Source organism: Enhydra lutris, unplaced genomic scaffold, assembly GCF_002288905.1.
Source record: "Enhydra lutris kenyoni isolate GAN:26980312 unplaced genomic scaffold, ASM228890v2 scaffoldscaffold8, whole genome shotgun sequence".
NCBI classification, from domain to species: Eukaryota; Metazoa; Chordata; class Mammalia; order Carnivora; family Mustelidae; genus Enhydra; species Enhydra lutris.
The window spans coordinates 16974912-16991228 of record NW_019154092.1 but is presented as its reverse complement, the minus strand read 5'-3'; the positions used below and the strand labels follow the sequence as shown (position 1 = coordinate 16991228).

The window sequence follows — 16317 nt, the reverse complement described above, 5'->3', positions numbered from 1 at the left end:
GAAATAAGGAGTTAATCTTCCGTGATACAGAGTTTGAGTTTTGTGAGATGACCAGAGTTCTGGAGATTAGTTGCAAAACAATATGAATATGGTGAATGCTACTGAACTGTACCCTTAAAAATGGCTAAGATGGGGGTGCCTGGGTGGCTCAGTGGGTTAAAGCCTCTGCCTTCGGCTCAGGTCATGATCCCAGGGTCCTGGGATCAAGCCCCACATTGGGCTCTCTGCTCGGCAGGGAGCCTGCTTCCTCCTCTCTCTCTGCCTGCCTTTCTGCCTACTTGTGATCTCTGTCAAATAAATAAATAAAATCTTTAAAAAAAAATTTTTTTTAAATGGCTAAGATGGTAAATTTTATGCTGTTTTTTTCCAAATAAAAAAATTAAAAATTAAAAATAGTTTGCATGTACGTCATTGGCATATATGTTAGTTTCTCAAATTATTGCAAAAATGGCAAAACTGGCATTAAGCAAATTCATTCAGATCTGGGATGAGGAAATTCACCTAAAGACTGGTAAGGCAGAGAAGGGGGGTAATTTGAGGATCATATTCATATGGAGAAATATTCGAGTTAGTTTGTGGATTTGTGGTTTTGGAGAGGACAGATGACCAGGAATATGTAAAAACCTTAATCCACTTGATATAAAGTCATAAATATGGAAAATAAAATCATATTCAAAACTAGTTTTTGAAAATATTTTAATCCCATATTAAGGCTAAACTTTAAGGAAATGAAAAGGGATGGAAGGGAGAACAAGAGACGAGACTTAAGAAGGAAGGGAGAGAGGTGGACAGATTGTCGGAGAGAGAGATGGTGGGTGGGGTGGGGGTGGTGTTGGTGCTGGGTGCGGGGATGAGAGAAGATAAGAACCTGGAGAAGAGTGTAGATTTAGAGATCTAGAGAAACTACTCAGGTCTCCTCTGCATTCTCTGTTTCTGGGCAGGATGTTCCTACATCCCTCTAGAGTATCAATGAGCAACTGTTGGTCTTCAGTCCTGCGGAGACTGCAAACACTCACAGGAGCAGATGGGGCATACGGTTAAGAACTGCGATGCAGGAAGTGACCAGACACACAGCTCTGAATCCAACTGGAGGTCTCCTACCTCCACAGCTCTGTCACACGCTCAGATAACCATGTGCTCCTTTGATGACTCAGCCCATTGCTCTTAAACTCCATGGGGAAAAGTAGGAAGGACTTTGTCCAGGTACTTTTTTTTTTTTTTTTTAAGATTTTGTTTATTTATTTGACAGACAGAGATCACAAGCAGGCAGAGAGGCAGGCAGAGAGAGAGGAGGAAGCAACTCCTTGCTGAGCAGAGAGCCCGATGCGGGGCTCAATCCCAGGACCCTGAGATCATGACCTGAGCCGAAGGCAGCGGCTTAACCCACTGAGCCACCCAGGCGCCCCTGTCCACGTACTTTTAAGATGACTGCCATACACAGTAATGATGCTTCCAATTTCTGGTTGTACAGACCCCCTCTTAGAACTTGCCACGTGCCTTTAAAATGATTAGCAATGACTCGGGGACACCTCCAGATCCCTCCGGACTGTAGTGAGGTGCTAGCTCCCCTCCTCCTCATTGTTCCACTCCTGCCACAAGGGGCTCAGTCCTGGAAGATTGGCAACCGACTCTGGGAAGAATCCCAAGCCCTTCCCGGAACGCTTAATCTACCAGTGACTTCTTCAACTACTAGCCCTCGGAAGTTAAAATATTGCTAAACTGCAGATAAAGGGAAAGGAAAACTCAACTTTAAAGAAGAATCAAAAGTCCTTTGGTCCGGCGGATAGGATTCTTTCTAGAGGCTGGGGAACCTCTGGAAGTCTCCCGTGCGGAGAAAGGAGGTCCCTTGATCTTGCAGCCCCTCTCCGCACCCCGGGGGGCCCCTTACCCACGCCTGCGTTATTGAACATCCCAGGGAGCACCAGCATGATGTGGTTGGGCCAGTACTTGCGGTACAGAGGCATCTCGTATTCTTTGACCACCAGAAGGTGCAGGTGGCTGATACCCTCCATGGCATGAAAGAGGTTTAGGAGTCCGTGCTCATGGCGACCACTGGAAGGAGTGAAAATAGGGCTCTTGACTGCATTCAAATTCTGCTGAAAGGGAAAAAAAAAAAAAAAAAGAAAAAAAAAAAAAAGAACCAGAGACCAAAAAGGGAAATTAAAACCCTTAGATTTAAGAAGTTTGGAGAACCCAATCTAGTATGTTGGGTCTGTTGGTCTGAAAGCAACGTTCGCATCCAGACACTGTCACCCACCTTGTCTGACACCAGGGGCAGCCGCATGCTCTCCAGGTGTTTGCCCTGCTTGCTGAAGACAAAATGACTCTCTTTGGACTTGGGAATGATGAAATAGAGCTGCACCTCTTCTCCCAGCATAGAGGAAGAGAACGTGAATGCGTGAAGAGTGGAGTCAGACATCTGTGTTTGTAAAGAAGGAAGGAAGGGGATGTGAGCTCATGGTTTGCAAACTCCCAGACCAGTCATTAAGGTTGTTTTTAAGAGAGGCAAACTGAGCCGATCCTTCTCCAGGCCACCAGAGCTGCTTGTGCCCACAACATCAGAAGAGCAGGAAAGGCAAATGCTTCATCTTTTAGTCACTATCAGTGACGTGAGAGCCCAGCGTCTTGCCCCCTACACAGCCTCCCTGAGGGTGGAGAAGTTTCTGTTGCTTGGCACGGTTTTTGCATTCCTCATATTCTTAGAACCGCTACCACTCGGTTTTATGCAGAGGTTAAATATCCCTGTGGGATGTCCTGCTCTCTGAACATTTTCAAAGGTGCCCAGTTAAAGGGGAAAATCACTTTCATTTATGTGAGTCAGGCTAAATAAATATCATTTTTCTAGGTAAAACATTAGGCCAACATCACTAAAATGCCTCTGTGGCCCCATCTTTCCTAGCTATAGTAGAAACTGACGGAGTTTGAATAGTCACTTAACCTAGAACTCTGGGTTCCAGGAAAAGACCACTGGACTTACTGAAAGCAAATATAAATCTGATTTATTTTTTAAACCGCCAGAAAGTTGGGGCACCTGGGCTGGCTCAGTCAGTATAGCTCGTGACTCTTGATTTTGGGGTCATGGGTTCAAGTCCCATGTTGAGTGTAGAGCTTAAAAAAATAAAATTATTTTTGCTTCAAAGTTCAAATGCTCGGGATGCCTGGGTGGCTTAGTCAGATAAACATCCGACTCTTGATTTTGGCTCAGGTCGTGATCTCAGGGTTGTGGGATTGAGCCCCTCTTTGGGGTCTTTGCTCAGCATGGAGTCTGCTTGGGATTCTGTCTCACCCTCTCCTGTTGCCCCTCCCCACTCTGAAAAGAAATAAATACATCTTTAAAAAAATAATAAAGTTCACATACTCTCTCAGTAACCCATCTTAGTGAATAATTACATAAAGGTCTTTATGACAGTATTTGGGGTTCACGAAAGGATAGCATCAGTTTTCAGCAGCAGCTAGAAATCAGGTAGATTTCCCAAGAGTTTTAACCTAAATATTATATTTCATAGGAAAAAAGTATTGTAATTATTCCCTTAAATTCTAGTTCATTCTGCTTCACAAGTGTGGGAATATACTACTTAGTGAGTACTACAATCATAGAAACTAACTACACAGATGGAGGATTTTTAATAATTTTCTAAAAGCTGATGATTTATAGACTGGGGCCTTGAATCTTCTATATTCTGTAAAGCATTGTGAGTTGGTTACAAACTGACCCACCCAAAGTTTTCAAGAACACCAAGAAAACAAATGGGACATAAAAGGTAACTTGTATTAGAAGAGCAGAATGATCAATCCAGTTTTTCAGTATATCCCTTCTGGCACCTTGTGGGAAAAAGGTAAAGACCTGGTCCTTCAGACCAGAAGCAAGTTTGGGGGAAGTCCCATCAGCATGTCCTACGGGAAGGAAGAGCTGTTCTAGGTGTTCAGAACCAAGCCATAAAAATCAAGAATGTAAAGTGGGAGAAAGTAACATAGAACTTATCCCCTACATGGGCTCTGGACTACTGTCTTTGTTGCCTTTCCCACCTTTTGTGTTTATAGTTGCTCTGGCCAAGAAGAAGCCAATGACTATGGAGTATTGGCTCATCTTCTGTGGTTCTACCTCTCAGTTCTCTCTCAATAAAAGATAAATATTGACTCCTCTGTATGCCTAGGGATCAAAATCACACCACACTGGAGTCAGGATATGACTTGTCCGTGCAGATCAGCAGACCTGTTTCCAGCTCAAAGGGCACACCCTGTGGACTTGTTAGGTAACAGCACCATTTTTGTCAACAACCCTCTCACCAAATCTTTTTCAGGATCACAGATAACAGCTAACCTCAATGGGACACATGGAACCATTTCCATGGAATGACTTCAGAGGCTAAAACTCAAGCTTCTTTCTCTCCCTTCTTCTCCCCCTGCCCACCATCCTAATAAGCTCACGGTAATGTTAATTTAATCACTTCCCACATTCTGTTCACAAATGAGCGGCTCCATTTTGTAAATGAGGTGTCCTCTGTCTAGGGCCTAAGACTGGGAGCCGTATTTTTCAGTCCTGACTCACAAGATCCACGTTGGGCGACAGGCAAGGACAAAGGGCCACACCTGGGAGGCAGAGGTGAAGTCCATGTACTGCTGGCATTGCTCGCAGTGGTGGAAGGTGTTGTAGGCCGCGTACTTGGTCAGCATCATGGACACCGTTCCTCGCTTCCTGGGCTCCTCGGCTTTGGCATCCTTTATTGCTTCTGTGTATCAAGGGGCAAAAAACCTTGCCATGATATGCATGGAGCCCCTACTCCTGGGAAAAAAGTCCCCCACTCCCTGAAAGGCTCTTCTGAGGATTCTATAACTTAGGCCCGCGAAGTCAGCTACGAAAAGTAAAAGGTGGTCAATACATGTGCAAGAGAAGTGAAAAGCAAAGAGGAGAATTCCTTTAAATTTCTCTCAATGAGAGATTTCTCTGCCTGGATGTAGGTGCCCTGTGGCCTGCAGAGAGGCACGCCCAGCTCTGCTTGCACTGACCTTGCTTGACCCCTGCCAGCTTCTCCGTATAGACCAGGGTCATCAAACGGTACTTGGGATCGTGAACGCTGACGTCAAAGGGCATTTTACTGAAGCTCTCGATGTCAGGCCAGGGCTCTCCCTCTGACTGGCTGACCTCACTGCTTTCACTGTGATCTAGGACAAGAAGAAAGAAAGTGCGCAGAGCAGCCAGACTGACCAGCGCCCCAGCCGTCCTCCCAAGTGTCAGGAACGAGAGGTTTTAGGCATGACTCCCAGATGGGTGGACAAAGGCATTTGTGAAAAATGATCTCCCATGTCTCAGGGCAGAGGGGCCCAGATTTATCCCTTCAGGCCCAGGAGGGAAAAATGCCCTCTAGCAGGAGGGACTCATGGCCTCGCTGGTTCCAGCGAGGTTCCATGAATCTCTACAGATCTGGTCCGCCAACTCCCGCTTCTAGGAGATCGACTAGTCTCCCATCCCAGCTCCCAAAATGGTCTGGAAAGCTTATTTGATTTTGGGTGATCTAAATTCTCCCTCACAGTTTTCACTGTGGAATTTTAAGATATTGACAGCCTAAGAGATTTTTGGGATGCACTGAACAAGATTCCCAGTGTCTGCTGCATGGGAGAATCACCTGGGAGCTTGTAAAAAAAAAAATCCCCGTGCTTAGGCCACCACCCCCACAATCGCCTTTAGTCCCCAGACACCTGTCACGGCAGTTAAAGCTGCTTAGGTGGCTCCAACACGCAGTCGGGCTGGAGAGCTAGTAGCCTCAGGTGTGAGTGCAGACCGCTCCTTCCTACTTCACACCTGCAGCCACGGCCCCCAGCTCCCAGGGAGCCCGGTGACTGTAAGAATTCCAGAAGGTGCACTGAAAGTGCTCAGACATGGCTGGCGAAGGGGGCTATCCAATAGAGGATAGTTATTGTCATTATTGGTAAAATTCATAAGATCCAAAAGCTTAAGACAAAGGGAGAAAGAGAAAAGCTTAAAAAAAAAGAAAGCCTAAAGACTACAAGTATAGCTATTATTTTTCGAACACAGTATCATTTATTTTTATATCCCTGAGCTAAAGTTTGCATTTTATTTAAAACCCCAAACTTGGGGCACATGGGTAGCTCAGGTGGTTAAGCCTCTGCCTTCAGCTCAGGTCCTGCTTCCAGCATCCCTGCCCAATGGAGAGTCTGTTTCTTCCTTTCCCTCTGCCCCTCCCCCTGCTCGCGCTCACGCCCTCTCTCAAATAAATAAATAAAATCTTTTAAAAAAATAATTAAAACTCAAAGCTTATTCTAGTTTTTTTGTTTTGTTTTGTTTTAAATATCATCGTGGTTCTCCAGAGCAGCATCACATTCGCCTGCACTGAACTGAGGTAGAAGGAATAAAGCCAGACTAACCACATGTCTCACTACAAAGGCCGGGTTTGCCTGTTGCCCCAGCTGTGGCAGATTGTCTCAGAGCCCATTACACAGGTTAAAGCCCTAGAGGAGATCCCCAGAACGGGATCTGAGGAGAAAATTAAAGGTGTCGTTGCCTTGTGGCGCCCGGGGACTTTGTGGGAAGATTGGTGAAATGACAGTTTCCTCTTTCCTTGTCTGTCTGCCTTTGTCCTCTTGGTCCCAGTCCCCTCTCCGCAGCCCTAAGTGTTTCGAGGCCAACCTGGAGCTCTGGGTCTGCTCTGTGGTGGGCCTGGGGGTCTGGTGCAGCTCAGGCGGGGACACAAACAAGGAGAGGCGGGTGGGAAGATGGGATTGCATGTATGTGTTTGCAATCAGGAATATGAGCTTGTGAGAAGTGGAAATAGGGCCAAAAGTGGTAATAAAATGATTAAGATATGGCTGATTTTGCTTAGTCATGCTCTGGACTGAACTAGTCCTTTGGGCTTGTCTCAGATCTAACTATTTAGAACAAGCAAGTGGGGTGAGGTCTGAGGGCCAATCTGACAGAAGAGGCCAAAGCCTTTCCTTTTTCCAGACTCATCTTTGAGGCCCGTGGAAAAGCTTCTGTCTGATTACCCCTATTGCTCGCCTGCTCTCCCTTCCAGCACAGGCCATTGCTCCAAGCATGAAGCCCCAGTTCTGAGGCCACGCTGTCCTCGGCTAGAGAACTAATGCTGGCTGATCCCTGCTCACACTCGCTTTCTGGCTTTGCTGGGTGGGCTACCTTGGAACGCTCCCACTGGTGACCGCTGGCCAGGAAGGGTTGGGAAAGGGGATACAGGCAGAAGAGGGTGGGAGATAATCTTCTTAAAACCAGCCCCCACGGGGTGCCTGGGTGGCTCACTGGGTTAAACCTCTGCCTTCACCTCAGGTCACCATCTCAGGGTCCTGGGATGGAGCCCCACATCGGGCTCTCTGCTCAGCGGGGAGCCTGCTTCCCTCTCTGCCTACTTGTAATTTCTGTCAAATAAATAAATAAAATCTTAAAAAACAAAAACAAAAAAACCAGCCCCCACGGCGCTGTCAAGCACCAGCTCCTCCATCTTACTGTGAACGAGAAGGGGTTTATGGCGCTAGGTTTCGTTCTGCGCAGTTTTAATTTCATTATAGGAATCCATGTACCTTGGCTCAGAGCCTGCTGTTAAAGCAGGAGTAACCAGCGAGTATCAGGCACGCCCTGGACCCTAAGCAGAACACTGCAAGTGAATTTTAAACCCATAGAAGCAATTAATCCACCTACCAGGGCCTTCTAAGATGTCTCTTCGCCCTGCCTCCTGCCGGGGGTTGAGAGGGGAGGCCAGCAGGGGTGGAAGACTCCACCAACTTAACTAAAAAGTGGCCGCCGTGCCCTCACAGCCGTTTGCTAGCACGGAGCCCTCGGCCTCCGGATAACCCTGCACGTCAGGCCCCCCGGAGGCCCCGCAAGGCGAGTTGGGGTCAGTGTCTCGTATCTCCGCCCGCAACCCCACACTGCCGGGGTTCGGAACTCACCCGTGTTGATCTCTCCCTCATCATACACGTCCACCTCCAGGAGCCTGATGAGCATGCGGAAGAGGATCCTAAGGAACTGCAGGTAGGAGCCGGTCTTTCCCACCTGAGGGAAGCGTTTTTTTTAGTTGGGGAGGGGGAGGGGTGGAGAGCGAAGGAGAAGAGAGACGAGATTTCACACCTGGGCTCTTGGATCTCTCCTGCCCCTGAGGCCCGAGCGAAGACCTCATGGCTCTGGGTCATTCCCACCCCCGCCCCCACACGCACCCCCGCTCGCGCGGCTCGCCGGCTCCATTCCTCCTTGGGGGCCGCGGGCCTACCTGAGGGGGGCCGGTCAGCAGCAGCCGCCGGGGGTGGCAGGTGCGGGCGCCGGAAGCGGGGTCCGGCTGGTTGCTGAAGTCGGCGTGGTGCTGTCGAGCCGAGGTCCACTGCCGGTAGTAGAGGGACTGCTCCTCGCTGCTCATGTCCTTGTGCAGCAGCGGCCGCAGGGAGCTCACCCAAGCCACGTCCGCGTGCGGCAGCAGCGAGGAGGACGCGGGCGGCTTGCCTCCTCGCGGGGAGCCCAGCAGGCTGTAGGCCGCCTTCGATAAGATCACGATCGGGGGCAGGGTGGCGTGCAGGCCCCTGCAGCCCTGGGGCGGCTGCCCGGGCCACGCTAGGGCCCGGGGGCCCGAGGAGGAGGAGGACGAGGACGGCTTGGAGGTGGTGCTGCTGGCCATCTGGGGGCCGAGGGAATCGCACTCCTGCTTCAGGGTCTCCCCAGCTCCCGCTGTGCCCGTGGAGACCCCTTCATCCAGCCCCATGCTGTTGGCTGGGCTCTGGAAGCTGGGGGTCAGTGACAGCTTCTGGGACTTGTCGGCGGTGCTGGAAGAGCTCACCCCGTTCTCCATGATGGAGCCTGGAAGAGGACGCCATACCCTCCATCAGCAGGGCTCGGCTATTTATTCCTTGGCTCCTCCCTGCGTGCGGAGTAGGCTAGACTGACTTTCTTCCCGAGGGCTGTGGCCTCTCCAGTCCCAGATGCTGCTTCCTCTGCTGGCTTCCTTGGGCCCAGGGTGCTCAGGGCGCCCTGGAAGTAATTATACCCCCAGGTATAATTACCTACAGCTCCTTTTCTAAATCCTACCCCCATCTTTGTAAATGGCATAATGTTATTAAACTCTCCTCGGTGACCTCATTTGGATATGCCTCCTGATTCATTCCGGACCCTGACCCATACAGGCTCCAAGTTCCAGTCCTGCCCCAGGGCATCTGCCACCTGCTGGGGTCCAAGGGTCTCACACTTCTGCTTGTGGAGAAGTTCCCCAGGCTGTAGCCACTTCCATGGATGCCCAAACCAGCGTGGGGAAAGTCTCTGTGTGAGAGAGGATGTGAGGCATGATCTACACTCAATGGTCTTGCTTTCGTCTGTGCACTTGGCCAATTCACTTCAAATATGTCTTCCCCTCTGATGGGTCAGCCACTCTTGCATTTGTGGACAAACCAAAAGCTCCTATGTTCAGGCCTAACGGCCTTCTCTGAGCTCAGACTGGTGCTGCTAGGCACGTCGGTCAAATCCCAACCTCAGGGGATCCCAGAGGACAGCCAGGAACCAGACGCTCTTGCAACCAAGTTGCTCCACTTGCTCATCTGACTTTTGTGTCCTTCCATCTTATACAAAAACCTGCTTTTCCCCCCTCACAGCCTTGACCTTTGGAGCCTGCACACTTTGGCCAGTGAGCTTTCCCAAGGACCCTTCGAGTCAGCCCAAGGCTGAGGGATGTGTGCTCAGTGGTGCGAGCACAGGCAGGTCAGGTTGTCCCTAGAGGGAGGAAAGCTAAACAGCGGAAGGCAAGCCATGACCTTTTTGCCAGTTAATGGGAGCAAGGCTAAGGTTATGTGAGCCTTGGGGGCAGCTCTGGAAGTGCAGGTAAAGGGGGGCTCTATTAAAAAGCCCCAGTAAGGAGGTAAACACCCCCTCACCTCTCCCTCGCTGATGCTGGTATCCAGAAACTCCCAGATGTGATAGTTCCCCTTCCCCTCTGGTACTCTTCACTATCCCCCAAATCTCTGGGGAGCCTGGAGTTGGGGGGGTGTGTAGAGAAAGGTACAGTCCTGACCCCTGGCTGAGGCAGCAGCTCTGCACACCCAGTAGAATAGTCTTCATGCTCTCCAGGCTGAGGGTCCCTATCAACACAGACAGCCCCTCAGATGACTCTGCCTCTTCAATTCTCACAGCCATTCGACAGCAGCTGCCAGGATGAACAGACACACTAAGGCCGCTTTCCACTTGAGGTTGTATGTGTGTTTGTGTGTATGTGTTAGGATGATGGAAAAGGGGGGATGTGGGAAAGAAGAATGTTCATGGTGATCTCTAGTTGTGGAGTTTTCATTTTTATTTTATTTATTCATTTATTTTAAAGATTTTATTTGAGGGGGAGAGAGCTTGCACACATGCTGGGGTGGGGGGCAGAGGGAGAAGCAGACTCCCACTGAGCAGGGAGCCTAATGCGGGGCTCAATCCCAGGACTCTGGGATCATGACCAGAGCTGAAGGCAGATACGTAGCCAACTGAGCCACCCAGGTGCCCCTATTTATTGTTAGAAGTAATCTTCATCCCCAATGTGGGGCTCAAACTCACAACCCCAAGATCAAGAGTCTCATGCTCTATTGACTGAGCCAGCTGGGCACCCTGGAGTTTTGATTTTTTTTTTTAAAGATTTTATTTATTTATTTGACAGATCACAAGCAGGCAGAGAGAGGGAGAAGCAGGCTCCCCGCTGAGCAGAGAGCCTGATGTGGGGCTCGATCCCAGGACCTTGAGATCATGACCTGAGCCAAAGGCAGAGGCTTAACCCACTGAGCCACCCAGGTGCCCCTGGAGTTTTTATTTTTAACCTCTTCTCTATCTTTTGTTACATTCTCCAAGTTTTCTATGTTGAGTTTTATTACTTTCCTAATGAGAAAAAAAAAAAAAGGAAATTGCTGCATTTGCTGTAATATAATTTATCAGAAGACAGCTCATGCTGGGCACGGCCACAGGCCCTTTCAGTAACCCTCCGGGAGAGGGGCTGGCAGGCTGCATGGTGGGTCAGCACAGCCAGTGACCCCAGAGTAGCCTTTGATCTACCAACACTTGCCATTAACTGCTTATAAAAGTCATTCATTCATTCATTCACTCACTCACTCATTCATTCATTCAAACACTGTGCCAGGTACTAAGCCAATGAACACAAACTTCACAGCTTTCAGATCTAGAAGGAAAAGAAGGCTTCTGTGCAAATATCAGATGTATAATATCCCTGAGGTGATTAAGGGTGGAAAAGACTAGGGAAAATGGGGTTGGTAAAATTTATTATACTTAGCTCATTACCAAACTCTTCATTAAATGTTTGCCCAGAGAAGTATTTTGAGGCAGTTCAAGAGTTAGGTTTTCCAAGTACCTCTCCTGGAGAACTGAGGTCTGAACAGGATGCCGGAGTCAAGGAAGGCTCCTCTGACATGAGTGCGGGGGAGGGGGGGGGTGTGAGTCATGCCTCCCCACCCCCTCCTTCCCGTCCCCGCCCCCTGCAGAGAGAAAAGGAAGCACTGACCCGAGGTTCCAGTGACAGCACTACTGTTGCTCTGTGGCCTCTCCAGGTCGATCAGCAGCTCATCAGCATCATTCTCACTGGCGGTGGCTCTCTCCTGCTCCTTCCCGCTAAGGTCCAGGGCAACAGCGGGGCCCCGGATGACCTCTTTTGAGACGTAGCAGCACGCCAGACCCACCTCCTGCTCCAAGGCTGTGCGAGTTAAGTAGCTTGAGTCGATGAGCCGCAGGTCACAGTACTTCAAAGACCTGCAAGTAAGTCAGGGTGTCTTGGGTGAGTCCATCTGGCCTGGAGTCAAACCTCAGCTTTGTCATCTCCTTGCTGTTATGACCTCGCACTAGCCGCTTCCTTTTCTCCAAGGATAAAACAGAACAACAGCGCCTGGCTCAAGGGCTTGTTGTGAGAGTGTGTGGATGACGCAGGGAAGGTGTTTGCAGCAATGCCTGACCCACTGGCAGCATGCGGCTCGCGCTGTCTTTATTGCCGTTGCTACCTTCTCGTCCTCAGGCCCTGGGCCCTTCAGAACTTGGGAACAGCAGATGAAGAGACACTTCAACCAAATAAAATGATCCCAGTTTGGGGCAGATTTTTTTTTCCTCCCTGCCCCTCTGGCGGCCCTGCTTTGATGCGGAAACACTTCTCACTGTGGCTACCTTCCATTCCCCCAAATGCTGGGCAATCTTTGGAAAGTCCAAAGAAAGAGGCAAGGAAGGGTGTGTGTCTTTTCCCTCTGAAGAAAGTGATTCTCTTCTTCCTTGCCCAACGAGTGAAATGGCTAAGTGTCAGCCGAGTTTTAGCCATCGGCTCAGCCAGGCAACTAATGAAAAATGAGAACTGACCGTTCGCGTCATACCTGGGAAAGGTTTCTCCAAGAGGATCTTTGCCAGTTAATATCACGATACAAGGCAGACCTTCTAAATCTTGGTATGTCCGAGGGGTCCACTCTTCTGGTTCATTTCCTCTCCAGGTCTGTAGAAAGGGACCCATATGATAAAATTAAAACCCTTATTTAAGTTTCCACTTCTTAAAAGGTTTCTAGGTCCAGATTTTATATGCCTTTGTGCTTCCAAATGACTTCCAGTCCTGGGATCAAGCCCCACATTGGGCTCTCTGCTCGGCAGGGAGCCTGCTTCCTCCTCTCTCTCTGCCTGCCTTTCTGCCTACTTGTGATCTCTGTCAAATAAATAAATAAAATCTTTAAAAAAAAATTTTTTTTAAATGGCTAAGATGGTAAATTTTATGCTGTTTTTTTCCAAATAAAAAAATTAAAAATTAAAAATAGTTTGCATGTACGTCATTGGCATATATGTTAGTTTCTCAAATTATTGCAAAAATGGCAAAACTGGCATTAAGCAAATTCATTCAGATCTGGGATGAGGAAATTCACCTAAAGACTGGTAAGGCAGAGAAGGGGGGTAATTTGAGGATCATATTCATATGGAGAAATATTCGAGTTAGTTTGTGGATTTGTGGTTTTGGAGAGGACAGATGACCAGGAATATGTAAAAACCTTAATCCACTTGATATAAAGTCATAAATATGGAAAATAAAATCATATTCAAAACTAGTTTTTGAAAATATTTTAATCCCATATTAAGGCTAAACTTTAAGGAAATGAAAAGGGATGGAAGGGAGAACAAGAGACGAGACTTAAGAAGGAAGGGAGAGAGGTGGACAGATTGTCGGAGAGAGAGATGGTGGGTGGGGTGGGGGTGGTGTTGGTGCTGGGTGCGGGGATGAGAGAAGATAAGAACCTGGAGAAGAGTGTAGATTTAGAGATCTAGAGAAACTACTCAGGTCTCCTCTGCATTCTCTGTTTCTGGGCAGGATGTTCCTACATCCCTCTAGAGTATCAATGAGCAACTGTTGGTCTTCAGTCCTGCGGAGACTGCAAACACTCACAGGAGCAGATGGGGCATACGGTTAAGAACTGCGATGCAGGAAGTGACCAGACACACAGCTCTGAATCCAACTGGAGGTCTCCTACCTCCACAGCTCTGTCACACGCTCAGATAACCATGTGCTCCTTTGATGACTCAGCCCATTGCTCTTAAACTCCATGGGGAAAAGTAGGAAGGACTTTGTCCAGGTACTTTTTTTTTTTTTTTTTAAGATTTTGTTTATTTATTTGACAGACAGAGATCACAAGCAGGCAGAGAGGCAGGCAGAGAGAGAGGAGGAAGCAACTCCTTGCTGAGCAGAGAGCCCGATGCGGGGCTCAATCCCAGGACCCTGAGATCATGACCTGAGCCGAAGGCAGCGGCTTAACCCACTGAGCCACCCAGGCGCCCCTGTCCACGTACTTTTAAGATGACTGCCATACACAGTAATGATGCTTCCAATTTCTGGTTGTACAGACCCCCTCTTAGAACTTGCCACGTGCCTTTAAAATGATTAGCAATGACTCGGGGACACCTCCAGATCCCTCCGGACTGTAGTGAGGTGCTAGCTCCCCTCCTCCTCATTGTTCCACTCCTGCCACAAGGGGCTCAGTCCTGGAAGATTGGCAACCGACTCTGGGAAGAATCCCAAGCCCTTCCCGGAACGCTTAATCTACCAGTGACTTCTTCAACTACTAGCCCTCGGAAGTTAAAATATTGCTAAACTGCAGATAAAGGGAAAGGAAAACTCAACTTTAAAGAAGAATCAAAAGTCCTTTGGTCCGGCGGATAGGATTCTTTCTAGAGGCTGGGGAACCTCTGGAAGTCTCCCGTGCGGAGAAAGGAGGTCCCTTGATCTTGCAGCCCCTCTCCGCACCCCGGGGGGCCCCTTACCCACGCCTGCGTTATTGAACATCCCAGGGAGCACCAGCATGATGTGGTTGGGCCAGTACTTGCGGTACAGAGGCATCTCGTATTCTTTGACCACCAGAAGGTGCAGGTGGCTGATACCCTCCATGGCATGAAAGAGGTTTAGGAGTCCGTGCTCATGGCGACCACTGGAAGGAGTGAAAATAGGGCTCTTGACTGCATTCAAATTCTGCTGAAAGGGAAAAAAAAAAAAAAAAAAGAAAAAAAAAAAAAAGAACCAGAGACCAAAAAGGGAAATTAAAACCCTTAGATTTAAGAAGTTTGGAGAACCCAATCTAGTATGTTGGGTCTGTTGGTCTGAAAGCAACGTTCGCATCCAGACACTGTCACCCACCTTGTCTGACACCAGGGGCAGCCGCATGCTCTCCAGGTGTTTGCCCTGCTTGCTGAAGACAAAATGACTCTCTTTGGACTTGGGAATGATGAAATAGAGCTGCACCTCTTCTCCCAGCATAGAGGAAGAGAACGTGAATGCGTGAAGAGTGGAGTCAGACATCTGTGTTTGTAAAGAAGGAAGGAAGGGGATGTGAGCTCATGGTTTGCAAACTCCCAGACCAGTCATTAAGGTTGTTTTTAAGAGAGGCAAACTGAGCCGATCCTTCTCCAGGCCACCAGAGCTGCTTGTGCCCACAACATCAGAAGAGCAGGAAAGGCAAATGCTTCATCTTTTAGTCACTATCAGTGACGTGAGAGCCCAGCGTCTTGCCCCCTACACAGCCTCCCTGAGGGTGGAGAAGTTTCTGTTGCTTGGCACGGTTTTTGCATTCCTCATATTCTTAGAACCGCTACCACTCGGTTTTATGCAGAGGTTAAATATCCCTGTGGGATGTCCTGCTCTCTGAACATTTTCAAAGGTGCCCAGTTAAAGGGGAAAATCACTTTCATTTATGTGAGTCAGGCTAAATAAATATCATTTTTCTAGGTAAAACATTAGGCCAACATCACTAAAATGCCTCTGTGGCCCCATCTTTCCTAGCTATAGTAGAAACTGACGGAGTTTGAATAGTCACTTAACCTAGAACTCTGGGTTCCAGGAAAAGACCACTGGACTTACTGAAAGCAAATATAAATCTGATTTATTTTTTAAACCGCCAGAAAGTTGGGGCACCTGGGCTGGCTCAGTCAGTATAGCTCGTGACTCTTGATTTTGGGGTCATGGGTTCAAGTCCCATGTTGAGTGTAGAGCTTAAAAAAATAAAATTATTTTTGCTTCAAAGTTCAAATGCTCGGGATGCCTGGGTGGCTTAGTCAGATAAACATCCGACTCTTGATTTTGGCTCAGGTCGTGATCTCAGGGTTGTGGGATTGAGCCCCTCTTTGGGGTCTTTGCTCAGCATGGAGTCTGCTTGGGATTCTGTCTCACCCTCTCCTGTTGCCCCTCCCCACTCTGAAAAGAAATAAATACATCTTTAAAAAAATAATAAAGTTCACATACTCTCTCAGTAACCCATCTTAGTGAATAATTACATAAAGGTCTTTATGACAGTATTTGGGGTTCACGAAAGGATAGCATCAGTTTTCAGCAGCAGCTAGAAATCAGGTAGATTTCCCAAGAGTTTTAACCTAAATATTATATTTCATAGGAAAAAAGTATTGTAATTATTCCCTTAAATTCTAGTTCATTCTGCTTCACAAGTGTGGGAATATACTACTTAGTGAGTACTACAATCATAGAAACTAACTACACAGATGGAGGATTTTTAATAATTTTCTAAAAGCTGATGATTTATAGACTGGGGCCTTGAATCTTCTATATTCTGTAAAGCATTGTGAGTTGGTTACAAACTGACCCACCCAAAGTTTTCAAGAACACCAAGAAAACAAATGGGACATAAAAGGTAACTTGTATTAGAAGAGCAGAATGATCAATCCAGTTTTTCAGTATATCCCTTCTGGCACCTTGTGGGAAAAAGGTAAAGACCTGGTCCTTCAGACCAGAAGCAAGTTTGGGGGAAGTCCCATCAGCATGTCCTACGGGAAGGAAGAGCTGTTCTAGGTGTTCAGAACCAAGCCATAAAAATCAA

General features: G+C 48.1%; 1 protein-coding gene across 1 annotated transcript in view; it reads right to left on the bottom strand.

Moving 5' to 3' along the window:
* LOC111142538 (growth regulation by estrogen in breast cancer 1 like) overlaps nucleotides 1–16317 on the bottom strand; it is a 142488-nt gene that overhangs the window by 14597 nt on the left and 111574 nt on the right. The window contains exons 24-25 of the mRNA XM_022495796.1: nucleotides 14628–14789; nucleotides 14258–14462 (exon numbers count right to left, since the gene is read on the bottom strand). Of these exons, the coding sequence (XP_022351504.1) occupies nucleotides 14258–14462; nucleotides 14628–14789 (367 nt within the window). The remainder of the gene's footprint in view (nucleotides 1–14257; nucleotides 14463–14627; nucleotides 14790–16317) is intronic.